The 26980-nt window shown below is 39.7% G+C and overlaps 1 protein-coding gene across 3 annotated transcripts; it reads right to left on the bottom strand.

Annotated features, from left to right (window-relative positions):
• Positions 1–256: 256 nt before the first annotated feature.
• On the bottom strand, positions 257–26912 carry LOC308616013 (UPF0489 protein C5orf22). 3 transcript variants are annotated; one of them, XR_014015683.1, is made up of 10 exons: positions 26772–26912; positions 25188–25333; positions 22717–22866; positions 19883–20312; positions 16127–16189; positions 15762–15883; positions 13244–13310; positions 10971–11110; positions 4093–7467; positions 257–291 (listed from the first exon to the last, which is right to left on the bottom strand). XR_014015683.1 is itself a non-coding variant. In XM_081231969.1 (9 exons), the coding sequence occupies exons 1-9, from the start codon at positions 26850–26852 to the stop codon at positions 7335–7337; spliced, it is 1332 nt and encodes a 443-aa protein (XP_081088095.1). In that variant the 5' UTR covers positions 26853–26912; the 3' UTR covers positions 3990–7334. The 3 variants fall into 3 exon arrangements, 1 of the variants encoding a protein (XP_081088095.1); XR_014015684.1 differs by lacking the exon at positions 257–291 and having other exon boundaries at positions 3991–4219; positions 4418–7467; XM_081231969.1 differs by lacking the exon at positions 257–291 and having other exon boundaries at positions 3990–7467.
• Positions 26913–26980: the final 68 nt, after the last annotated feature.

The following is a 26980-nucleotide window of genomic DNA, read 5'->3' as shown; positions in this document are numbered from 1 at the left end:
GGTGTGGGACAATGGTATTCATAAGGATTGGAGAGGTGGCTGACTTCTGTTAACTCTCCTGGAAGCCTTGAAGAAAGAGACTGGCACACCAGGTCAGCCAACTCTCAACTCGGGGCATGTCACGAGAGCCAGAAGGCTTTCACGGCTGATTTTAATTAGACTCTTACCTCTTGCAGCAGGAGGGCAGACTATGCTGAGCACCAGCCTCAGAATACGATAATAAAAATGTCAGAGCTACAGTGGGACGCCGAATGCAAGCCAAAGCAGGTGTTCTGCATTAATGTAAGGGCCCTGAAAAGGAAGAAATAGGACTGTAAAACTTGGAATAGCTGTATCTGGGTGAATGCGCTATACAATCTTAACCCACATTTCCTTGAGTCTTCTGGGCAGGCATGCTTATTTATAAAAAGACCTTCCCTTTTCTCCTGTGTTTTCTAATAGTTTCCTTCCTTTTTTTTCCCATTCAAATTTGACTGAATTATAATGTATTTTGTTGCAAGGAATGAATTGGGAATCCAACTTTTTTTTTCTTTTTTGAGACAGCTATCCAGTTCTTCAGGATCATTAATTGAATAATTCATCTTTCCCCATTGATATCAAATGCCACCCTGGTGATATATTAAATTCCATATGCATTTGGGTCTTGTGGGAGAGAATGCTAGTTATTTACCAAAGCTTTCCCTTCCTCTCTCTGGGCTCACAACACGTTAGTTTCCCAGCTTCGGTTGCAGTCAGGAAGTGATGGACCTGGCACATAAAAGCTTCCCACACATGATCCTCCATCCTCTTTGCCTTCTGCCATGTGGAATGGAGATATCCTCCAGAAAAACTTGAGAAGCCACATACTGAGCATGGCAGAGCTAAAGATGCAAGGAGCGTGAGCTCCAGAATCCTTGCTGGAGGAGAGCCTGCCAAGCAGGAACACCTGTTTTGGACTTGATGAAAATGAGAAATAATCTTTCATTTTATGAGCCATTCATTTTTGTTTCTTTTTTCTGTCTTTCCTTAAACCACATATTGTTACTTTATCTAATATAGGTCTACTTCTGTACTCTATTCTGTTTCATTCATCTGTCTGCCTGCTCATGTGCCAGTAACGCACTGTTTTAATTAATACAATTTTATAATGTATTTTGGTACATAGTAGGGCCAATCCCTTCATTAACTTTTATTTTACAATTTTTTTCCTGGTTTCCCTCCTTTTCCATATGAACTTTAGAACCAGTGTCACTAGCCAAAATAAAATCTCCTTGCTATGTTTATTGAAATTGCATTATATGTAGAGTCTGATATGGGAAGAATTGACATCTTCATAATGTTGAATCATCTTATATAAACATCTTTCCATAGAATTCATGTCTTCATTTATATTCTTCAATACCTTCATAAACTTCTCCTCGTATAGGTGGTAGTTTTTCATTTAGTTTATTCATAGTTCTTTTTCTGGTGAAGTAATGCTATTATAAGTAAGACCTTTTCCTCTGTTATATTTTATAATTGGTCATTGCTTATATAGGAAGTCTACTAGGATGATGTGTTGCGTCTTAGCATGACGTCAAATAAAAATAAAATACCAGTCTGCCACCCAAGAAAAGCACTTAAAAGCAAAATAAATCTTTAAAAGTTTTTAAGCAAAATAAATCTTAAAAGAAGTTTAAAATGTCTATACTGCAATAGCAGAAAAACAGACTGTATAAAGAGAAGGTATGTTGTCAGTTTATTCAGAATGGTCAGAGAATGTCCCCCTTTTGGATTGGAATTCCAAGAGCTACCCACATTTATAAACTTTCCATACTATTTAACAAATAAGCATTGTCAAGTTGGGGTTTGAGGAAGGTCAATACCATCACCATTCTCCACTAAGCTCCTAAGCAACTTAGAAACAGGCTCAGGTATTCAGCCAGATGGAGGTAAAAGTGTCATCATTATTGATAAAGCTGATAGTAGAGAACAAGGCTTAAACCTGTGGCAACAACTTGTTTCCTACATTGCACCCCAGAGATATAGAGACTTTGCCATCCACTGGCACCACTGGACAACCGTGCCTGTTCTTACAAACTTCTGGCATGGAAGGGCAGAGCAGAACATACTTCGATAAGAAGGCATCCTAGAATTCCCTTGTTTCACTCTTCCTTGCCTGGGGAGGAGTAAAAGGGCAGAGCAAGGTCAGGACTGTAATGGAAGGTGACTCCATATGGAAAGGAAATCAGAAGTGATGAATAGTGTTACCCCTCTGAGAACCAGCAAAGCTATGCTCTAAGAGCGATATTCCTTTTAGGGACCAAAAGTTCGTGTCTACGGTTTTTGGACGCTAGTGTCAAATATTAGATTTGAATTTTAGGCAGAAAATCAAACTACATGGATTTTTTATGTCATGCTGACATAAGCATTGTGGAACATGGTTCTCAGGTTTTATCCGTAAGAGAAAAGATCACAAAAAAGCTGTAAAACTGACACGACTGCCTTTCGTTTGTTTCTAACAAAGTTATTCTATGGACACAATCATTAGATTACAGGTATTATCTTTTAGCTCTTTTGGGCTCATGTGTTTAACACATCCAGTCCTTAGTAAATGTTTGTTCCTATATTAATACCTGTATTTGTTCAATTTGCTCTCAGAGACAGCATGCTTGCAAGAGGATATATAATACAGAGCACATAGTAAGGTTTATTACTGACAGGACTCCAGTGACCACTGGTATTTTCTGTACTCAATTCATTAAACATCTTTTGAGGCTTTATAATATGACAGTGACTATGCCAGAGCCTGGGGCTATAAGGACGTATGATGATGCAGTCAGGGGCCCATGTCTACCGGGGAGGACGGATGTGAACGGCTGACTATTGTGTGATGTTGGAGCACCGTAAGGAGACCTCTAGGGACATGGGGAAGGCCTTGAACCATGCCTAAATCAAAGACTCTGACAAGTTACGTTGCCCAAGTTCACCTAACTTGTAACTGGCGGAGGGAGAGTTTGAACTTGGACTGATTTCAAAGCCACCAGTGCCTCAGGTGCCACTCTGTGACGCTGGTGCCCTTATTACCCATGTCTGCTCCAGGCGGGGCAATGCTGCAGAGGGTAGACGGTGCTGCTGTAGAGTTCCCAAGGTAGATCCTGTCTGAAAAGCTGGCCTTCAAGCCTGGCTCCAACTCTGACTTCGGCCTTGTCTCGCCCTCCCTGAGTGCTTAGGGTCACGTCTGACAGGCTGCCCCAAAACCTTACTGACAGAGGTGTTCCCCCTTTCTCAATTAACCTTCCACAGCGGAGACTGCTCCGTGGTAAGACTGAGGCCCAGATGAAAGCAATGCTTGTGGAGGGTTTGGAAATGATAGTGAATTGCTTGGAGATAACTCACGCTACCTCACTTCCCTGTCATGCTCTGGTGGATTCATGAGGGGCTTTTTTGCTGGAGGTCACCTATAAATAAATCAGCAACGTCAAAAGTGGTAAGGATAACTCTAGATTCTATGAAGGTAATTTATAAGTACGGGGGTAGCAACTTCTGGACACTGTCTACATCACAGGTTCAGCCCCATAAATTCTAGTGTTATCTACCAGCAGGCAGGAAGGGAAGAGCAGAGGAAAAAAAGCTGCGCCAGGCTTTGGCTTCCCTAACTCTGCTGACTGCACAAGTTTTAAAATTGTGAATAAATGGATGCTTGCACCAATTCAAAACAAGAGAGTTTTAAATTATGAGTATCTCTGCTTAAAACCCCTCCATTACTTCTTTCCTTATGGGCAAGGACCTGCCTTCTTTGAATAAAGAAAGTGAAATTCCACTATTCACAGAAATACAGTTGAAGCTAATGTGGGATTTAAAAAGATCAGGGGTTTAGGAGGCATGAGAGCAGGTGAGACCCGGAACAGCCATCACAGGACACTCTAAGTAGGGCTGAGTTTCGAAGTAACAGCCGATGTTTGCTGAATGGCTCTTGTGCTCAGGGCTTTGTTATGTGTTATTCCTCACAGTATCTTGATGCGTTAAGTTCTCTCATTGCAAAGGAGAAGCTGAGGCTGAGGTCACACAGCCGGAACATGGAGAAGGGGGCAATGGAGCCAGGCAGTGGCCCGTGGAAGTTCACACTCTTACCAGGATGCGCTGCTCTGTTTCAGTCATGACACTTCTTGTCTTGATCCTGGCGTGATCTTATCAGCTAGGGTGCTAAGGCTTCTAAGCAGTGCTGATGTCTGATCCATCAGCTTCAGAGATCTGCTTGCTGGTGAAGAACATTTTGAAGTTAGAGACCTGGTAGGAATGCTGTAGCTGTAGGCTGGCTGACAAGTCACCAGGGAAGGTCTTCAAAGGAAGAGACACCGTACACCCTGAGGCTTGTCTCAGCCTCTGAAATGGACTCCTGCTTCTGATTCACAGGAACCAAACTCACAAGATGCTAATGTACAGAATGCCAACGTACTGATTTCCAGTGAGTGACTAGAATGTTCACTGTTCAGAGAACTCTCTCCTAAGAATCAAGGTTCACAGAAGCCTCCTTAGTCCCTGTCGCTTCATTTGCTGAAATCAAATAACGAAGAAAGGGAGAGGACGTCGGGAATTCCACGAGGGCAGCCAGACCTACAAAACCACAGAGGCGGTCCAGGACCAGTTAGTTCACAAACCAGCACTTCAAGAGAGGGTTGCAACTCAGGATGACCAGGTAGTACAGCACAGTCCAATAGTGAGTATTTTTACATGTGATCCTCATGTGTCTTGAGCATTTCTGAAAGAGGTCCAACAAAAACTCCCTAAGTTTCATGAAAGTGCTTTCTCTTACGTTTGGTGAGATAATCTTATACTAAGAAACATCCCGTAAACTACTGGCAGTACAATGCACATATTGCCAGCAGTGTGGGACCACTACTGCTAAAACCAAAGGAAGATTTGGAGAGAATGTTATATAAAAAGTGAAGGACAGGGCTTCCCTGGTGGCGCAGTTGTTGAGAGTCCGCCTGCTGATGCAGGGGACACAGGTTCATGCCCCGGTCCGGGAGGATCCCACGTGCCGCGGAGCGGCTGGGCCCGTGAGCTATGGCCGCTGAGCCTGCGCGTCCGGAGCCCGTGCTCCGCAACGGGAGAGGCCACAACAGCGAGAGGCCCACGTACCACAAAAAAAAAAAAAAAAAAAAAAAAAGTGAAGGACTTGACTAAGAGATCCTCAAGAACATAGAACACTTACAGACACATGTCTACAGAAAACACTTCTAGAGATTAAAAAAAAAAAATTCCCCCTAGATACTGGGAAATATGTACTTGTCAATTATCAAAGTTATGGCCTAATCTTACATTTAAGTCACATTTTTCAAAAAGCTGCTCAAAATCCCATGCTTTAGTGATACCTGTAAATAATCCAAGGCATTGTACTGTGGTATTCCTCACTGGCACTTAGAACACAAATGAAGGATGTCTTGATAAACTAAGTATCTTCCTATTTGAAATGGGCAGAGACATAATTTACTAAGTTGGTTATAGTCAACAAGTAGGGACTGAATTTTATTCTTCAATGAGAATTACAGAGCATGAGAACCAAACGATCTGAATGTTCCTAAAAAGGAAATTGATGCCTTTTTATTTTACCTGAGTTAAAACAATGATGAACCTCATCAGAGTTCATGGGAATCATAATGAATGACTACTAAACCAGATTTACAAGATCAATGCTATGAACACACCAAGATCATATACAATTAATTAGTACTACAGTTGCTTTTAAATCTTTAAAACCTCAAAACACACCTTTTTATTTACTTTAGCAGACAAAATAACTTACTTATAAAAGTAACATCATTTACAGAACTCTAATAAATTATTTCCAAAATTTAAAAATAAACAATAGCACTATTTTGCATTCTGATTTTACAGGGAAATAAAGCTTTTTGGCACATAATGTTCTATCAAAAATGGAAAGCTGAATCAGTTTGCTTTGCTTTTCACAATAGAAATAAGCATTTATACTTATCAGCATTGGGAGATCAACTTAATGACAAGAAAAGTTTGCTGGAAAATAGAATCATTGGAAAAATAGGATCTGAGGCCACCTACTGAGTGGCAATGGCAACGTGACCTTGGGTATTACCCATCGAGTTAGGTAACACACTATAATTTTAGCTACATGCAACTGTACCCCTGCGGTCAAGGCTTAAAAGCTACATGCAAAAATGAAAACAACTGCTGTATTAGGAATGAGGATCGATGGATTTTTTTTTTTTCTTTAAATGCCACTCGACCTTTTAAAGGAAAGGAAACCAAGGAGGTGGCTAAAAATGATTACTGAACACGAGGAATACTGGAGAGGAAGACTTTGGCAAATTAAGTAAACGAAAAGTTCCATGATCAAGAGTGACTTAGGTAGGGTCTCTTACTCATGGGGAGACTGGTGGAAGGCAGTTATGTCCTTGGGTATTTATGGTAGATCAGAATTAAGGACTTAACTTCTTTCCCTTACTATTTACATAAAAAGCTGGTTTATTTGAAAAAATTATCAACCCAGACTGCCAATAAAGTGGCACTTAGGAACTACTGACATAATGATAATTGACACCCATACTGACCATCTGGAGGAAAAACCCTGGAGGGTTTTTCTGATTAGCAAAGAAAAGTTACTTTTTGTTTGGTTGAATTTACTCCAATAGACCCCCTCAATACCAACAATGCTGAGAGCATTTCATAAGAGTTGGGCCACAATCCTAAGTCTTGGAAAGGCAGACTTCCTAGAACATTTTCATGGACTGGCAAGTTTTTTAAATTATTATTATCATTGCTTTGGTAGCAGCTTCTGAGGACGTTACCTTCCTGTAAGGCCAGGGTGCCGAGTACTAAGAGCATGCCTGAGACATGTCTGTGGTTCTCCTTTCCTTCATAACGTGTCTCACAATCCATAATTTGTTTCTCAGCTGTCCAGCAAGAGGGCAGGAGCCTAGTCTATTCTGTTTGTTACCGTATAACCAGCACTTAATTATGTCTGGCACATGAACGTGCTCAAAAAATGTCAGTTGGGTGAGTGAATGAATAAATGAATAAATCTCATACAGTCCAACCAACCTAAGGGGAAGAGGGGAAAAGAGGAAAAAAACCCTCACAAAAGTGAAGACTACAGTGATGGACAGGAAGAAAGATGAGCATCAGTTCCATCAACTAGGGGTAGACTTGATGCCAAAAAAAAATTGCCATCATTCAACAACTGGTGATACCTGTTTGGAGATTCAAAATACCTGAAAGATTTTAAATGAAAGTTAATAGTAAAACAAAGTGCTCTCTGGAAGATTCACTTGCAAACAAGTTAATGAAAACCCTGTTACTACATCACGACGTTAATAGGAGCCTAGCGTTGTGATGTTTCAAGATGAAGTGGACTCGGCTGAATACACCAGGTGAACGTCTAGAGTCCCATAGAGGGAGCGTAGCACACTGATGACTTTTTCTTGAATGGTGTCAACTTGCGCAGAAGGACAGTAATCATCCAGACTTGACCTGGAACCAAGCAGAGAAAGGAAAAGAAAAATACACATAAATAGGATGAGATCATACTGTGAAGTGAGGAAAAGCCTGCATGTGTTGACTTCAATGTAAATTAGAAATGAAGTTGTGTTGAATTTTGGTGTAATAACTGTTGAAAGCTACTAAACGTTTACTCTATGTCAGGCGCATTACATGAATTATGTTCTTTAATCTTCTCAGCAACTCTATGAAATAGGCACATTTACCATCCCTTTAAAGGAATCTGAAACAGAGAAAGATTACCCTGCACAGGCCACATACTAGTAAGTGTTGGTGATGGGATTCAGAACCATACAGCATGTCTTCAAAGCCTCAGTGCTTAATACTAGACTGTTGCTTCCCTGAAAGGGAGATGTTGCTTGGGAACACTGGGGCTAATTATATTAGTGACTGGGCATCATGTTTCACATTCTCTTATTATGTGTACACTCAGGCTAGAAATTATGACGGTAGAGGCATTCCAACCGATAAAAGGGTTCTGCTTCTATAAACAATCTGCTAACCACACAAGCGTACAAGATCATCCAAAATGAAATGTGCGGATGCGCTGGTGTTGGGATTAGTCTCCTAGGTAGTATTAAGAGAAGAGAGCAGGGCTTCCCTGGTGGCGCAGTGGTTGGGAGTGCACCTGCCGATGCAGGGGACACGGGTTCGTGCCCCGGTCCGGGAAGATCCCACGTGCCGCGGAGCGGCTGGGCCCGTGAGCCATGGCCGCTGAGCCTGTGCGTCCGGAGCCTGTGCTCCACAATGGGAGAGGCCACAGCAGTGAGAGGCCCGCGTACCGCAAAAAAAAAAAAAAAAAAAAAAAGAGAAGAGAGCAAAGTGCGATGGGGCAGGAATCTGCATTTTCGGTCTTTCTAGAATCACCAACTGTAATTTGAGTGGCACCAGCCAGTAACAATGTCGCTGATAATTTTAGCCGGATTAGTATCTAAAAATATTTTATCAGTGTCTCCTGGTTCTGAACTGGGGTGAGGAAATCCATTGGAAATCCCACTGGATTGGAAAATGGCATAGAAATCTTTATAGGAGGAAATGGAATTAGTTATCTAGCCTACTCCTTATCACAAGTATTTTAGACCTAAAGAAACAATCTGTAAGACTTCAGATGAACTCATTTCATTCTATGATTAGGTTACTTTTGAGGCTTGAGGTAAACAATTTTAAGTTATTAAATACTGTCTAACATACACATATGGATAAAGGCCTACTTTAAGAAAGCAGGATATGTAAAAGTTTAATTTATTAGCCTTAAAAATAAGGGGCATTTCAATGCTTTCACAAAGATTTCTGGCTTCTTTAAAACAGTATTAGAGTAGCTCTTAATGGGAGCTACCCACAAGAGGGAGTTTTGGAAATCTGCAGGTACTTTTTTTTTTTTAATATATATATTTTTTGCGGTACGCAGGCCTCTCACTGTTGTGGCCTCTCCCGTTGCAGAGCACAGGCTCTGGACGCGCAGGCTCAGCGGCTATGGCTCACGGGCCCAGCCGCTACGCAGCATGTGGGATCTTCCCGGACCAGGGCACAAACTTGTGTCCCCTGCATCGGCAGGCGGACTCTCAACCACTGCGCCACCAGGGAAGCCCTGCAGGTACATTTTTGATTGTCACAATGACAACTAGGGGACCAGGGAAGAGGGCAGGGCTGCTAGAGTGCTTGCAATATGCAGGATAGTCCTGCAATGTGAATATGAATTGTCCTGTGTCCTGTACAGTCTCCAAGGTCCACGGAGCACTTATGTAAGTGAAAAACCTGTTTTTAATTTTTTGAGCCTAGAATTGAATACTCTTCTACATATGAACAAAGTATTTTTGAAAATGGATTAAACTAAATTTTCCAGGAATGCAAATACTCTGTGAATTGAGGGAAGATTGGACTTTAAGTTCAGAACTTTACCAAGAGGTTCCTGTGACTAGACTAACCATGTTGCCATGGCAGTGCTGTTCATGGTATTTGGGCAATATGACACACTGGATCTGTTGGCATTTTTAACAATTGCATTTAGTGACTCTTTGTAAAGATGCCAGTTTGGTGTGGCATTTTAATATATATTACTCTATTATCAACTATTTTCATTTCTCCTTTATGTTACAATTTTTTTGGTGTTTGGATATATGAATATATATTTAAATTATGTGTATAGGTAGGTTACTGCTATAAACTGTGCACCCCCAAAATTACTATGTCGAAACCTAATCCCCAATGTGATTATATTTGGAGGTGGAGGTCTTTGGAAGGCGATTAGGTCATGAGGATGGAGTCCTCATGAATGAGATTAATGCCTTTATTAAAGAGACCCTAGAGAGCATCTTCACCCCCTAGTTTTATGTGAGGTTACAGGGAGAAGATGGCTGTCTATGAACCCGGAAGCAGGTCCTCACCAGACACTGAACCTGCTGGTGTCTTCATCTTGGACTTTCCAGCCTATAGGTCTGTGAGAAATAAATTCCCGTTGTTTATAAGCCACCCAGTCTAAGATATTTTTGTTATTGCAGCCTGAATGGATTAAGACAATGATATCATCTATATATTATAAATGCTATCTAAATATATTTAAATTATGTGTATATAGATTAGATTATCTATGAATTTCATTCAGGATGGTAAAAGAATTCTCATAAATATTTCTCATAAAATATGTAATATTACTTGCCCGAGCATTTAAAGTACTTATTTTAGAAACTCACAGTTACATACAAAATGAGTCCAAAGATTAACATAGAAGAGAAATTTTTATTAAATTGTTGTAACTATTCAGCACATTAGTACATTCAAATTTAAAACATGGTAGCAGCTAAATATTCATCTGTAGGACACAGAAATGGGAATTCTTATGTTCAACTGAATAACATCACCAGCTTCAAAGACAAGATTAACAGGTGTTGTATGTTGTTTGCCAAACATCACTAATAGGAAAGAGAAAATATAACACCTGAATTTCGAGCTGAGTAGGTAAAAAAATTAGTAGGTAAGAACTATTGCATTAGTAATCATTAGATTCATCTACGGAGATGAATTAATTTCCCACTGCCATTATAACAAATTACTAAAAACTTAGTGACTTAAAGCAAAACAAATTTATTACCTTACAGTTGTGGAGATCAGAAGTTCTAAAATAAAGGTGCTGTCAGGGCTGTTTTTCTTCTCTAGGCTCTAGGGAAGAATCTGTTTCCTTGTCTTTCTGGCTTCTAGACGCTGCATGAATTCCTTAGCTCAAAGCCCCATCCTCCATCTTCAAAGCCAGCAGTCTAGCATCTTCCAATCTGATTCTGACCTTCCTGCCTTTCTCTTATAATAACCCCTGTGACTACACTGGGCTCACCCGGATAATCCAGGATAATCTCAAATTCAAGCTCCTTGAGTTAACCAGATATGCAAAGTCCCTTCTGGCATATAAGGCAACATATTCACAGGCTCTGGAGATAAGGATGTGGACGTATTTGGTGAGCCATTATTCAAGCTACCACACTTACCTTGCAATTGTCACTACAGTAGGTTTTGGCAAATTTTTGAGAACGTAATACACAGATTGAATAAGACATTCGATTTCTTGTTCTGTGCTGATATGGTGAGGAAGTTCTGAATAATCACAGGTTAGACCAGCCTGGTGAACCTGAAAATAAGACAATTAAAAATTATAAGGTACTGTTGTTGTTTTCAGAAGACTCTTTAACCATTTATGGCCTTGCTGACAAATTTTTAATATTTTTGTGGATTAGGATTGTTTCTTCCTTAATAGTTTCCATGCCATAGCAGTTATTTACACTTTGAAGTTTTGGAAGAACTGGCCTGTACACCAGTTTGGGCCTGATGCCTTTTCTAGGAATAATTCTTTATGATTGTGGATTCATTCAGTTTCTGTCTTTACTTCAGTCTATTTTGATAATTTACATTTTCTAGCAAATTGTCCACTTCACCTGGACTCTAAAAGCTAATATAAATTGGTACATAGTATTCTCACCTTACTTTTCTTTCAACAAATTATTTTATTTACTTTTTATTTTTTTAAACAGATTTTTAAAAAATTAATTACTTTATTTATTTTTGGCTGCATTGGGTCTTCGGTGTGGCTCGTGGGCTCTAGAGCGCAGGCTCAGCAGTTGTGGCGCATGGGCCTAGCTGCTCCGCGGCATGTGGGATCCTCCTGAACCAGGGCTCGAACCCGCGTCCCCTGCATTGGCAGGCGGACTCCCAACCACTGTGGCACCAGGGAAGTCCCTGTTTGCTTTTTAAATACATGTAATGAGTACTACATTTAAAGCTTCAAAACACAAGGGGAAGACTTCCTCCTACCTTACTGAACCTACTGTTTTGAGTTTATTGTGTACGCTTCATGTATAACCATATATACTGATATCTGATACATGTGTTGTAAATGTAAACGACTGGTGTTCCAGTCTTAGCACTAAACTAAATGTGCCTAAGAGCTAGAAATGGCCCACAGGCTGACATTTTGCAGCCTCTGCTTTAAAGTTCTGAAAACTGGAATTCAAATATATTGTAGTTTTGCCTAGGGTACCTAAGTGCAAAGTATGGAAACAAACACTAATCTACTGTATTATTGGAGGCTCTGGATACACATCAAAGATTTAACTGGCAATGATCAGTCAATGCACTAAAAAGAGAGACTCTGCATGTTCTTTTCTACTAAAATGATCAAAACACCTAGTGTTCTAACCCTGCAGCTATGGGCACATTATATTTGATTACATAATCTGATACAAGCCTATGTCATCCTTTTTCTCAACAAACGATGTACAAAACCGCCTCCACCACCAGAAAATTCAGATGCAATATGATGACTAAAGTACACCTGCATGAAGGCACATTCAATAATATCACGTGAGCTCAAAGCAGTTTTAAACCCTAAATGTCTTCTATCATTCTTAGCAATTGCCATTAAAAAAAAGGGTGAGTCTTGAGTTATCTCCGATTTAACCAAAATATTCTTTTGCTGGTATTTTTTATTCTTACAAAGTTAGCATTAAATAAATACATAAACTTCAGTTCAAATAAAGTGGTTTGATTATATTCCACAAATAAATAAAACACTACAGCAAAACCACAGTTTATTAAAATAAAATAAACACCAGAAGTAAAAGAAGCAGAAGACCTGGAGGTCTCAGCTCTGGCACAAAATTTGAGAAAAGGCACCTGAACTTCAAATGGGAAAATTTACGCTTAAATACTACAACATGATATAAAAATAAAAGAAATTATCATTAAAGGCATCCTCTTTTGACACAGCATTCAGATTGCTGTTGGCAAACAAACTGATACAGCTAATACAGTTAAGATCTGCTGGCCACAATGGCTTCTATTGTCCTTCTATTTGGTTTTTACAATCAGAAAAGTTTTCAGAGAGAGAGGAAAGAAAGAAGGGGGAAGGGAGTATAAAAATGAACCAATAAAGAATGAGCAAATGTAGAAACTTTCTTTTCTAAAAGAAATCTTTTCTCTGGCAAGGAGAGATCTGACCATAGGCAAAATTAATAAATCCACAGTACTTTTGCTTCATACATAAAATTGGCAAAAACGTGTTTTTCCTGGAAACCGTTTCCAGTGTTCTGGCTTCTAAAAAGTATGTATTTCTTTCACTTCTTCTTCTTTTTTTCCTTTTTTTAAATCCATTCACACTTTCCAGGAACACAAATAAAAGTGAATCACTTTAACAAAGAGCACATTTTTCTAGCCAGAAAAATGCCTTTCTTAAAGTGTCATTTTATACTTCAATGTAAGTATTTACCATTTCATAGTCCGGTGCTTCCATCCGTTTTTTCAAACTTTGTACCAGTGGAACTAGTGATTCCATTCTGGAAAAAAGCACCCCTCAATTAAACATCACATCACCTCAACTAAAATTATAGTAGCAAATGAAATTTACCATTAACAATATGTTTCATATGATTCTTGGGAAATTAAAATTGTTCAAATATCATCTTAAAATATTAAGAAACAAAGGTTCCCTGCTGTTTTCTTTTCTTTTTTAAAAATTTATTTTTGGCTGCGTTGGGTCTTTGTTGCTGTGCACAGCCTCTCTCTAGCTGTGGCGAGCGGGGGCTACTCTGTTTTGGTGCGCGAGCTTCTCATTGCGGTGGCTTCTCTTGTTGCAGAGCACGGGCTCTAGATGCACGGGCTTCAGTAGTTGTGGCACACGGGCTCAGTAGTTGTGGCTCGCAGGCTCTGGAGCACAGGGTCAGCAGTTGTGGTGCACAGGCTTAGTTGCTCTGCCACATGAGGGATCTTCCCATACCAGGGAACGAACCCACGTCCCCTGCACTGGCAGGTGGATTCTTAACCACTGCGCCACCAGGGAAGCCCCTCCCTGCTGTCTTCTTACTTAAAAGATTACAGATTGTGTTAAAAGATTAAAAATTAGCACTCAAGAAACTGACGTTTTCCTCTTCTTTAAAAATGGAAGTTCTACTGTGACTTTAAAAATTATTTTGATCAGCAAGAAAACTAAGTGCCTTTAGCACCCTGTGATGAGAAGAGATAGTTTCCCAAAAGTTAAAAAAACAAAAAATTAAGGACATATTTATTTATTTGTTTGTTTGCAGTACGTGGGCCTCTCACTGTTGTGGCCTCTCCCATTGCGGAGCACAGGCTTCGGACGTGCAGGCCCAGCGGCCACGGCTCACGGGCCCAGCCGCTCCGCGGCATGTGGGATCCTCCCAGACCGGGGCACGAACCCGCGTCCCCTGCATCGGCAGACGGACTCTCAACCACTGCGCCACCAGGGAAGCCCAGGACGTATTTATTGACATATACAATTATAACTGGAAAAGTTTTATACTGTCTGATATAATAACAATGGTGCTTTTAAGTTATTTAATATAGATGGAACTCTTTGGAAGCCCTGATTAATTGGTGTTTCTAGTATTTTAATGCCACCTCTAACAATACCCACTCATCTGCTGGGAGGGAAAAAATAAAGACAAAAGGAAGGCATGGAGGCCTGTCTACCCACTTACCCTATTACTTCTCCCTTTTTATTAACGACACTTTCTGGGCTTCTGGACCCTAATCACCCACCTCTTCTATTTCCTTAGGAATAGTGAAGACTCCTTCATGCTGAGGGTCTGACCCTTTAGGGGCATGGTAAGTTTGGGGAGACGTTCTTGCTGTCTGACTCACTTTTCCTTTGTGTTATTCTTTTTTTCCTCCAATTCCAGTCACAGTTAAAACTCACCACTGCTGTAGCCTTATTGTTTCTTCAAGGCTGTGACAGAACTGCCTGCAGGTGGTGAAGAGCTAAGTGTGCTCAGTAGGCAGGTGGGTTTCAGTGGAAGGTGGCTAGATTCAGGATTCTAAAGTTGTCAGGCTATTTTGTTTGTTTTGTTTCATTTAATTTTAAACTTGGCTTAAGACTTCACAAAATCACAAAATAGTAGGTATTCTTCAATATTCCTGGGAAGAATCATGTTCTGTGACTTATTTCTGTATCTCCATCTTCCATCATAATTTCAAAAAGGAGGGAATCATTTTTAGATCTAGCGCCCTATACTGAAGAGGAAAAGCATTAACTTATGTTAAAGTGCCTGATCAGTATTTACTGATATGATTAATACTACTATGGTTTATTCTTCCGAACCACTGCTTTCCTTAGTGACAATAATGTTTTACGATACTTGTATTTCAGGAATGTTTCTGAACATTTTATTTTTAAGTGAAAATTGCACTGAATATTTAAAATAGGTAATACACATAGCAAAAGAAGATACTAATTTTTTGTTTGTTTGTTTGTTTTGCGGTATGCGGGCCTCTCACTGTTGTGGCCTCTCCCGTTGCGGAGCACAGGCTCTGGACACGCAGGCTCAGCGGCCATGGCTCATGGGCCCAGCCGCTCCGCAGCATGTGGGATCTTCCCGGACCGGGGCATGAACCCGCGTCCCCTGCATTGGCAGGCGGACTCTCAACCACTGCGCCACCAGGGAAGCTCTAATTTTTTAAAAAATATTTATTTACTTATTTGGTTGCACCAGGTCTTAGTTGCGGCAGGCGGGCTCCTTAGTTGCGGCTCGCCGACTCCTTAGTTGTGGCATGCAAACTCTTGGTTGCGGCACTCATGTCGGATCTAGTTCCCTGACCAGGGATTGAACCCGGGTTCCCTGCATTGGGAGCGCAGAGTCTTAACCACTGCGCCACCAGGGAAGTCCCAAGAAGATACTGATTTTTCAAAAGCAATTTATCTAGCAAATTTAGCAATACATCTAGGATTAAATACAGTAGAGTTGGAGAAAAAAAAAATTTGAGGGTCTTACCTAGGATTTGAAGCCCATTTCTGTACCGTTTCTTCATCATCACCATCACACAAATCAGCAAAAGCAGCTTCTAAATCTTCTAATTGATGAATTCGAGTATCAACACAATCTACCAAATCTTCCTTTAAACACATTGAAAAGCCGAGATTATATAGTTACTCTTTCAGAAAAACAAGTGTAATCCCATTACAATGAAAATTTGATCCAATTAGTTAAAACATAATTTTTCAAGTACTAACCATGGGCTTTCCCAAGAAACACACACCAAGATTTTGGACAGTTGTGTGCGAGTACTCCAACATTATGTAAGATATTATTAGATATGTGATAAGTAGACAAACACAAAAGAAACAAATGGAGGATACCTCTGTCAGGTTGGTATCAGGCTTTATAAATTGGTACAGCTCTTTTAAGATTTTGTACTCCTCCTGGAAAACAAAACAAAAAATCCATATACCAGAAAAAAGATTAATTTTTCAATGATATGCTTTAAATAAAAAATGGCTGTGATACAAGAACATCTTAGATAATCATTTAAAGGTTAGTCAGGGAAAATCAGGGAATATGTATAATTCATATTTCATTGTAAATATTATCACTTCTTTAGGGTAACTCTATCTATCTGGGCATGACAAGAATGGGTAAAAATTAGCTATGGAAGAAGACTTAATGGCTAACAGGTAATGAGATGAAAATATTTCTAATAATATTCTACTCTATAAATCACATCCTAGGATCTGAACAGATTTTCGCTATTTATGGGAAGTATACATATCTTAGTTACAACAATAACAAAACTCTCCACGTTCACTTTGCAGCCCTTTCCCTAGCCACAGAAGAGAGCTCTGGAGTACAAAGGCAATCCTGGAGGCAGATGCAATGGAAGGATTTTGCAGGGGAATGTCTCCCCTTATTCAGCACAGCCAGGCAGCCCCACTATAGGTAGGTATATCTGGCCCCAATAATCCTATTTAGGAGCATTGTCACACAAGACTTAAAATTCCTTAAGCACAGAGCTGTGCACTATCCTCATCATAACAATCCTGTGAGCTGGGTATGATTATTATTTTGATTTTATACTTGAAGAAACTGTGGGTCTGAAAGGTTAAGTAACTTTCCCAAGATCATACAGCTAATAAGCAGAAGTAACAAATAGAACTTAACTCTTCCTGACTTCTGAACATGTTTTTTAATTTTAATTTTTATTTATTTATTTTTTTTTGTGGTACGCGGGCCTCTCACTGTTGTGGCCTCTCCCGTTGTGGAGCACAGGCTCCGGACGCGCAGGCCCAGCCACTCTGCGGCATGTGGGATCTTCCCGGACCGGGGCATGAACCTGTGTCCCCTGCATCGGCAGGCGGACTCTCAACCACTGCGCCACCAGGGAAGCCCTGAACATGTTTTTTAAAAAAAATAGCTATTAAACTATAAGGTATAATACATGCTATTTTCAAAAAGTTCTACAGAACCAAAGGATATAAAGGAAACAATATCCCCACTTTCTCAGGTTTCCTTATAGCACAGGAAAAGGAATAACTGTCATTAAGTTTCTTATGTAACCTTTTAGAAATTCCCATTACAAGTATTTGGTGAGTCTATTTGTAGGATAAATTCATGAAGTCAGGTTTTTTGGCTTCCAGGTATGCCCATTCTCATGTTTTCTAAATATTTCTAAGGTCATTTCATAATTCTGAACGCTGGTAGTTATAGTCACTGGTCCATATACAATAGCAGGAAAGAAGCAGAGGACAATTTTTCCCCCTTATTGCAAGCTGGGAGAGCACTCTAGTTCCTCCATTCTTGCTCCAGATTACACTACAGTTGACCCTTGAACAACATGGGCTTGAACTACACAAGTCCACTTATACATGGATATTTTTCTGTATATTGGAAATGTTTTTGGAGATCTGCAACAATTTGAAAAAATTTGCAGACCAACTGTATAGTCTAGAAATATTGAAAAAATTAAGAACAAGTTAAGTATGCCATGAATGCATAAAATGTACATAGATACTAACCTATCCTTACATAGGTACAAGATGAATGATATTACTATAAAGTTAATAATGGGTTAGTTTTCCTACTCTTTTACAACTTTGCTTTCAAAGAATTACATTACTGTACAGTATGCCCCTCTCTCTCCTAACTGGAGAAACTGCATATCATCTTATCACATAAGTGGCTTTTAAAAAAATATAACAATGTTTCCAATACTGTACTATGAGTATGACTGTAATACTGTATGCCATAAAATTTTTATAACGATTCATTCATTAGCATACAGGCTAGGCTACCGTGAAGCAATCATGTCAATTACACTAGGCTACCGTAACACAATCACATTGCTGCTTCCTCATTATCAATGCATAAATCGTTATAACTGTAAATAAATATGACTTTGTCACATTATCTTTTCATTTTTGATATCTAGTGCTAGTAATATGTATAACCGTGTTTTGTATCATAAGAGACAATACTGATGTAGGTTCATCTTATTAACATGATATAAACTTATGGTATTGATAAATATAGTACAGTACTGTCAATGTATTTTCCTTATGATGTCCTCAACATTTTCCTCTCTCTAGCTTACTTTATTATAAGAATACAGTATATAACACATATAACATACCAAGTATGTGTTAATTTACTGTTTACATTATCAGTAAGGCTTCCGGTCAACAGGCTATTAGTAGTTAAATTTTGGAGGAGTCAAAAGTTATACCTGGATTTTTGACTACACAGGGAATCAGCACCCCTAACCTCACCTCTGTGTTGTTCAAGGGTCAACTGTACATTCTCCAATTTCACCTATTTTTAATCAGTACCTATTAAAGATCTTTGATAATTTAGATAAATCACAATGGCTTCCGATATGCACACAGAACAAGGAGTGTAAAGTGCAACATCATTGTCATGAATCAAATACTGAACTTAGGTAGAAAAAAGACAGTTAATTTGAATCCCCAAAAGAACCAATCTGGAACAACCTCCCATATGTTAAGGTAAGCAGTTATATGTGCCCATAAAATGCACCTGGGAATGCTTACTTGGATCATGAATTTACCAGTTTCTTAAAGGCACACATAGTCTACCTCAGATCTGTGCATACTAATAGTATCTGGTGATTTGCATTTAAGATCTGATGAGGTACCTGAAGGATCACAGACTGAATCATTAGCTACAAATCATACATGTGTAATCAGGCACCTCAATGTTCAGTGAAAAATTTGTCACATGGGATTGTATATACATAGAATATCTCTGGAAAGATATACCAAGAAACTAGCCATGGTATTTGTTTCTAACAAACTGGGGGAATGGAGAAGGAGTAAGAGAGTGACATATACGCTTTTTAACGTATACACCTTTTTGTACTTCAGCTGACCCTTAAACATCATGGGTTTGAACTGCATGGGTCCATATGTGGCATTTTTCAGTGAATATATACTACAGTTCTACACGATCCACGGCTGGGTCAATCTTCAGATGTGGAACTGTGGATACCAAGGGCCCAGTACAAAGTTATACGCAAATTTTTGACTGTGCGGAGGGCTGGTGCCCCAACCTCCATGTTGTTCAAGGGGCAACTGTATATGATTTTATTTTTTTCAACCACCCGTGTACACACTACCCCAATTAATAAATGCAAAATAATGAATACTATCTAGAGCAGGGATTAGCAACCTATGGCCTACAATCTGATTTTGTATATCCCTCCAGTGGGTATACAAAAATTGAATAGTATTGACAATTTTAAAGGGTATAAAAACAACACAGAAGAATATGTGACAGAGACCACATGGGGTCCCCCACAAAGTGATTACTATCCAGCTGTCTGCCGAAAGTTTCCTGATCCCTGATCTACAGAAGCGTCATACAATTCTCCAGAGCCACGTTTTAAAAATACCACATTTGGGACTTCCCTGGCGGTCCAGTAGTTGGGACTTCGCCTTCCAATGCAGGGGGCAAGGGTTCAGTCCCTGGTGGGGGAGATAAGATCCCGCATGCCTCGTGGCCAAAAAACCAAAACATAAAATAGAAGTAATACTGTAACAAATTCAATAAACACTTCAAAAATGGTCCACATCAAAAAAAACAAAACAAAAAACCTCATTTACCTGAGTGAACATTTCTTTGAAGGGATTCTTGACTGAAAAAAAATCTAAGTCAATATCTAAAACAAATGCATCCCCTTTCTCCAAAATTTCCAGGATTTCTCCAGTGCTGACTGAAGTGTGGCATCCTTGGCTTTCAGAAGAACATGAACATGATGGTTGTAGACAAGTTTGGTCTCTTCTCTGTATCACTGAGTCATCTTCCAGTCCTTCTGAACAAGATTCACCATTAGTAGAGGCAGTGTTCTCTGCGTCCTCCAGTGCTAGCTTTGGCTTCTTAGCAGAAGACACTGCGTCATTTTCTTCTTGATTGTTACAGAGTTTATAAGGTTTCACCATAATTACATCCAATTGTAAAGGTTTTTGGTTCTCTAGCTGGTCTTCAGTTACATAAAGACCATCACTTAGAAAGTAATGATCTGTACTTGTAACCCTGGATCAGAGGAAAAAAATATTTTAAAGACGAAAGGACAAATTAGCTGACATTTCATATAGAATTTCAGAAATACAAGAAAGGACATATTTGACAAAAACTGAGAGCTGTCTCTAATATTTGTACTTCCTGTTCTTCTATGGAAATAGGGTTCCCCAAATTTTTAGCTGGGCACACAACTGCCCAAAGTAAAGACCATATTTCACAGTCTATCTTGCAGCTAGGTGTGGCCATTTGACTAAATTCTGGTCAAAAGCCGAGAGTGGAAGAGAAACGTACAGAGCCTCGCCCTCCCCTCCCCATCGACTGGCATGTGAACAAGGTGGTGGCAAGCCCCACTTGGACTCTGAGGACAAAGGTGATACTCTAGAGATGGGGAAGCAACAAGACAGAAGACACTGGTGTTCTCCAAACTGTAGGGCTGTCACATTGGCCCTGGACTGTGTGTGGTCAACTCTAACATGAGAAAGAAATAAATGGTCCTGTTTAGCCAGTGCTTTGGATCTCTCTCATACCAGCTGGAACTTTACCCAAAAAAATCACTTAAGAGAAAAATTATATCTGGAAATAATCTATAATAATAATAATAGAAGCTCCCTCTGACATATTTCAAAGCTTCTTTAAATTTTATATAACTATAATATTTTAATATGAAAAGCAACTTAAAAAAATCTTGGGCTTCCCTGGTGGCGCAGTGGTTGAGAGTCCATCTGCCGATGCAGGGGACACGGGTTCGTGCCCCAGTCCGGGAAGATCCCACATGCCGCGGAGCGGCTAGGCCTGTGAGCCATGGCTGCTGAGCCTGCGCGTCTGGAGCCTGTGCTCCGTAACAGGAGAGGCCACAACAGTGAAAGGCCCGCGTACCGCAAAAAAAAAAAAAATCTTGTGCATGTGCAGAATGCATTTCACAAGTTGTAGATTTCTGATTTTAGACATAACAGCAAGTTCTTAGCTTTTCAACTATATTATGCCTTGGTAAGTACTTTGAACAGCAAAACCAAATGCTTCTTCCAGAGGTAGGATCTATCCAATTAAAATAATGGTTAACATTTATTTCCCACCCACCCTCCTCTAGCAGATACAGCCTTAAGTTTAAAAAGATACAATTTTCTAAGAAAAGGTTAATGACAATAAAACTAATGTCCAAGATTATTAAAAACTGTACCATCCTAAGAAAGACAAAGGCTGAATCCCCCAATCTAAATCTGTATTCTTCTTTAATAAGGAACATTTTATTTTGTTCACATCTGTACAAACACGTACATACATCTCAGACTGAATACCTATATGTGTGTCTTTTCCATAAATTTTTACTTGCAGGATTAACTAAAATCATGAGATAATAAAAATCTTCCTAACATTCTCATTACACATTGAGTATCAAATGTCTGTTTCAGATTGCTTAAAATTAATTTGATTTTGCAGAAACCTGTTACAGGTTAAATTAGGCCTACTCACCAAAGTACTTAATAAAAACCCTACCACTCTTTCATATAAACCAGTATTATGTATAATATTTGTATATGGAGCCCTATTTATTTGTTATTATATCCTCAATAAATACAATTTTTATGTATACACAGAAAAGTTACTTGTCCAATTGATAAGAACATACAACAAAAGTTAATTGTATCATTAAGGATAAATCAGAAATAAAAAGTATCATTTTCAGTGAGATAGACTGTATTTCATTTTCAATGTATTACCATTTCATCCCACTATCCTTCAGGTTCTAGAAAGTCATGATTCCACTGCTTAAAACACTCATCCCATAACAAGAGAATTTAGAAAGCCAAGAACATTCTGATACTTCTAAAGATATTACAGTATCACAAGCTACATAAAACATTGGTTAAATAGCTTATACACCAAAAATAATTGCATATGTAACTCAAGTCAGAGAATGCTGCTATTTAATTTAGATTAGGTAATTATCTAGAGCTCACCATATTAATAAAATTAAAACCCCAAATCTACTCTTCAGCCACTGAATTTATAAAAAAACCAAAGTGAGATAATTTTGCTTTTTCATTGCAAATTGTTAAATTCAGCAGACAAAAGTTACATTGGAAGGAAATAATAAAATGTTATCATGAAATATATAAGTCTATAAGGTACTTCAATGATTTAATGGAGTTAGTCATCAATGGAGCCAGGTTTCCAGAGGAGGAAGATCATGTTATTCAAAAACCAACTTGACTAGCAACAAAATACAAATGATGTGTGAAAAAGATCAAGAGACTTGCAGATTTGTTCCTGGTGTTTCGAGAACTCTTTTTGGAAGAGTTGAGGGCTAATCTGACCCCATTTTTTTGTAGAGATACTTATAAGTTATTACAGGGACCTAAAATCAGATAGAATAAGTATTCAATTCCTTTCATACTCATAAATATGAGGAAATTACCTGATTGTTGTGGTCGAAGTGTCTTTGCCTACTAAAAAATGATGTCTGCCCTCTCTGATTTGCTGAGCCCATGTGGGATGAAGCCATATTACATGGGAAAAATGGCCAGCATAAACTGCAGGTATAATCCAATTCTCAATACTTAATTCTCTGGAAGGAAATAGAGAGGAAGCATGAAAACTGTTGGTAAGTAGGTTTTTCCAAATGTAATTTCATTCAGAACAATATTTTAAGACAGTACGTCTCCAAGTGGGGTCCAAGGGGTTCCTGAGACCTTTTCAGTGTAACTAGTTCAAAACAATTTTTCTAAGAACACCAAGGCACTATTCCCCTTTTTCACTGTATTGACATTTACACTGACAGTACAACACAATGGTGGTTGATGTCCTAAGATTAATCAAGGCAAAGGCACCAAACTCTACTAGTAGTCACTGTATTCATCACTACCAAGCACCAGGGTCCCACACTCCCATCCAGTTTCACGTGAGAAAGTCTTTCATAATTTTATTAAACTTTGATCCTGAGTATACGTTTTTTTTTTTTTTTTTTTTTAATTTTATTTATTTATTTATTTTTGCCTGTGTTGGGTCTTCGTTTCTGTGTGAGGCTTTGCTCTAGTTGCAGTGAGCGGGGGCCACTCCCCATCGCGGTGCACGGGCCTCTCACTGTTGCGGCCTCTCCCGTTGCAGAGCACAGGCTCCAGACGCGCAGGCTCAGCAGTTGTGGCTCACGGGCCCAGTTGCTCCAGGGCATGTGGGATCCTCCCAGACCAGGGCTCGAACCCGTGTCCCCTGCATTGGCAGGCAGATTCCTAACCACTGCGTCACCAGGGAAGCCCCTGAGTATACGTTTTAAAATAACTTGTGTGGCAAGATGGGAAGTGCACAGCAAGCACTTCTGCTATGGATTCTGAAGTACAATGGTTGTCTCAAGGAAAAGCAGTTGTAATTGAATTGCAAGCTGAACACCATTTTTCTTGAAAGGAAGACTAACTCATAAACCATAGTTGTTCAGACTTGAACCTGAATTGCTGGATTCTACATTCCAACTAAGCTTTAAGAAATGACCACTTGTCAAGTTTTGGTACAGTATTAAAGAATATTCACAATTATCTGAAAAGGCTATGAAAATACTCTTCATATACTTCCACCAAAACAACATATGGTAACGGACTGAATGCAGAATCCGAGAATCCAGCTATCTTCTATAAAGGCAAATATGAAAGAGATCTGTAAAATTTAAACATTGTTACTCTTCTAAGTTTTTTTTGCTTTAGAAAATATATTTGTTTTTCATAAAAATATCTTATGCTAACATATAAAGTCCTATTATTTTGAAATGAATTAATATCTTAAACATTTCTCAGTTTTAATTTCAAATATGGTAAATAAATGTAACTCACATTAAAAAAAAACTCAAGAATTTTTAAGGGTGTATAGGAATCCTGAGATTAAAAATGTTTAAAAACTGTTATTCTATGACTAACTGTACAGTCGTCATACCTGCTTCATAGTTTTTAATTTCTAAAATATAAAATCTCTAAATATAAAAGAGAGTACGGACAATGGTAGAGCTACCACATTTCCTTAGAAATTAGTGCTCTGAGTTTTAGTTTTAGAGTCAACTAAGAAATGTAGTAGGCTAAAATTAATTCACACAAGCATCTATATTTTAATTTTATATTATAACAGGAAAATTACTGCTATGTAACTTTTCAGTTTATACGAGTAGGCTACATTGGAACAAGTACATAAGAGACAGTGACACGACTTCAGGGAACTATATCACTGAAGAGAGGTCAGTGAGTCACTATTTAGAGATACACTAGGTATGTCTTTCCTGAAGAATGGACTACAAATTACCAATTTCACATCCACCTCTATGATTCTGTATAACTGAAAGTCAATAGGATTTGTGACCTGAAAAGAAACAAATTGGAAGGTTGCAGGGACTAAATACTGGAAGAAAGGCTACACAAATTAAAGATGCATTGCTTATACAATTATTGAACTATGTGTTGAAGACACATTTTCTTGTGCCTCCGTAACCAGACTTTTAAAGGGGTGAAGAAGAGAGAACTGGCTTAGGTAATTTCTAAAGTCTCCGACTTCTAAAATTCTAATTCTAAAGCAGAGGTTGGCAAACATTGGCTGGGCCACCTGTTTTTGCAAATAAAGTTTTATCGGAACACAGCCACTGACACTTGTTTACGTAGTGTTTACAGCTGCTTTCACACCACAAAGGCAAAAATAAGTAGTTGCAACAGAGACCATATAGCCAGCAAGCCTAAAATATTTACTATCTGGTTCGTTAAGAAAAAGTTTGTCCATACTTGTTCTAAATCAAATAAAAAAGGCAAACAAAAGCAAAACTCATGAGCTTAGCAAAGACTATTTCTCTTAATTGCTTATCATCTACTGCAAACTGTATTTCAGGTGCATAAAAGATCATTAACAAAAATCACATTTTACCCGAAAAGTGTTTCCTTATCAAATACAGTGTCAGCTGGCATATTCACAGGAATAAGGAGGTCTGGATGTGAATCAAAATGCACAAAACTTATATTACTTGCAGGAAGATGCTTTGAGCCAATGGCCCGGTATATAAAGGGCAGAACCTGTAAAAGACACATACATGCACACATTCAGAATTGGTACTGAATTCATGAGCATACTCTCAACTGCAGACTGAAAAACAATGCTAAACATAACTGCACATAATTTGAAGCACGCCAAGTTGTTAAAAAGTAGGGAAATATTAAATTTGTTCATTGCACATGGTTTAGACAATCATCTCAAGCTTTATTTTATTTTATTTTATTTTGCGGTATGCGGGGCTCTCACTGCTGTGGCCTCTCACGCTGCGGAGCACAGGCTCCGGACGCGCAGGCTCAGCGGCCATGGCTCACGGGCCCAGCCGCTCCGCGGCATGTGGGATCCTCCCGGACCGGGGCACGAACCCGCGTCCCCTGCATCGGCAGGCGGACTCTCAACCACTGCGCCACCAGGGAAGCCCCAAGCTTTATTTTTCCCTCAGAACTTCCAAGTTCCACCTCCAAAGGCATCTCTGGCCACCATGCTGCCTCCACCTCAAACACAAAGATAATGTGGGGAAACAGACAGGACTGGTACTCAGGAAAAAACTGCTGGTTAATACCCTCTCTGGTGTTAAAGATGTGTTCAAGCTACCTGGGTCTCTGGGTCTTTTCCACACCTTTAGGATGGTGGTGCAGGGCTATGTCGTCTGTAAGGCTCTTTGTCCTGTTACGGTCTCTAGAGTTCTAAGTTTAAGACTGAATTTGAAAGCACCACCTAACCCATGCTTGCTCTCTCAGACCCATACACACCATCTCTAGGTCCTGAGAGGCCCAACTTCCTTCCTATTCTCTCTACTTTATTCACCCACAAATCTGGAATCACCCTCTTCCTCTTTCATAGCCAGAGCATTCCCAAGGCATATGATTGCTATTAAAGAAAAGAAGTCTTAGATCACGGGACTGTCTCGTAGGCTTCCGGAAATCTAGATTAGGGCACCATTTTAGCTATTCCAAAGTAGCACTACCTCAAAAACAGAAAATATCTTTAGTGTCTATAAACTCGGGGCACACTGTTAAAAGATTTATGCACACACTACGCACACAATAATACTAACGGCCCTATGAGTGCTACTTTGTACCCATTTCACAGATGACAGTCCACATTCTTAACAAAAGCCTCCAGGCTACACAGCAGGAACATGTAGGGAGGCCGACAGACAGTAGGAAGCCTGCGTTAAAGCGCAAGTTGAGGACTCGGGGCTCTGCAGTTACACTGCCCGCGTTCGACTCCCGATGCCACCAGAGCCTCGAGGGTTAGAGGAGTTGCCCGACTCGTAGTAAGCGCCCCATAAACGTCAGTGCCTATTCTTCCAAGCTAACCGTTCTGGTGTTTTCCCCACAGCAATGCAACTCGCGTGGATAACTAATGCTGGTTATCTCTCTGGCCTCAGATGCCCAGGCTCCGCCGCCTCCTTGGTCCTCGCGCGATTCTGCCCCAGCCCGGCAGCCGCCCTCTCACCTCCTGATGATCCTCCACCACCCACACCGGGAGCTCATGGTAGCGCCGGAGCCGGGCGCACTCTCCAGTGAACTCGCTCATGTTTTCGCTCGGGGTAGCGTCCCAGCGAGCCGGACTCAAAGAGGCCTGAGGTGCGGCCCCGCCTCCTCTCCCGAGAGGAAACGCGCGCTCACCCGGTTGTGGTTCTGGATTGGAGGATGTAGGGGGCA

The sequence above is a fragment of the Mesoplodon bidens genome (genome assembly GCF_964165515.1).
Source record: "Mesoplodon bidens genome assembly, chromosome: 4".
Classification (NCBI taxonomy): Eukaryota; Metazoa; Chordata; class Mammalia; order Artiodactyla; family Ziphiidae; genus Mesoplodon; species Mesoplodon bidens.
Note: the sequence above shows the minus strand (reverse complement) of the source record. Positions and strands in the feature narration are given on the sequence as shown.

Bases quoted from the DNA above. Each gene is read 5' to 3' on its own strand.
- LOC308616013 (XM_081231969.1), bottom strand. From the start codon at position 26,852: ATGAGCGAGTTCACTGGAGAGTGCGCCCGGCTCCGGCGCTACCATGAG. The intron at 13,311-15,761 runs GTAAGACCCTCA...GCTTTTTTCCAG, and splicing joins AAATGGGCTTCAAATCCTAG to AATGGAATCACTAGTTCCAC. The intron at 11,111-13,243 runs GTAAATACTTAC...TCTTATTTTCAG, and splicing joins AAGCACCGGACTATGAAATG to GTTCACCAGGCTGGTCTAAC.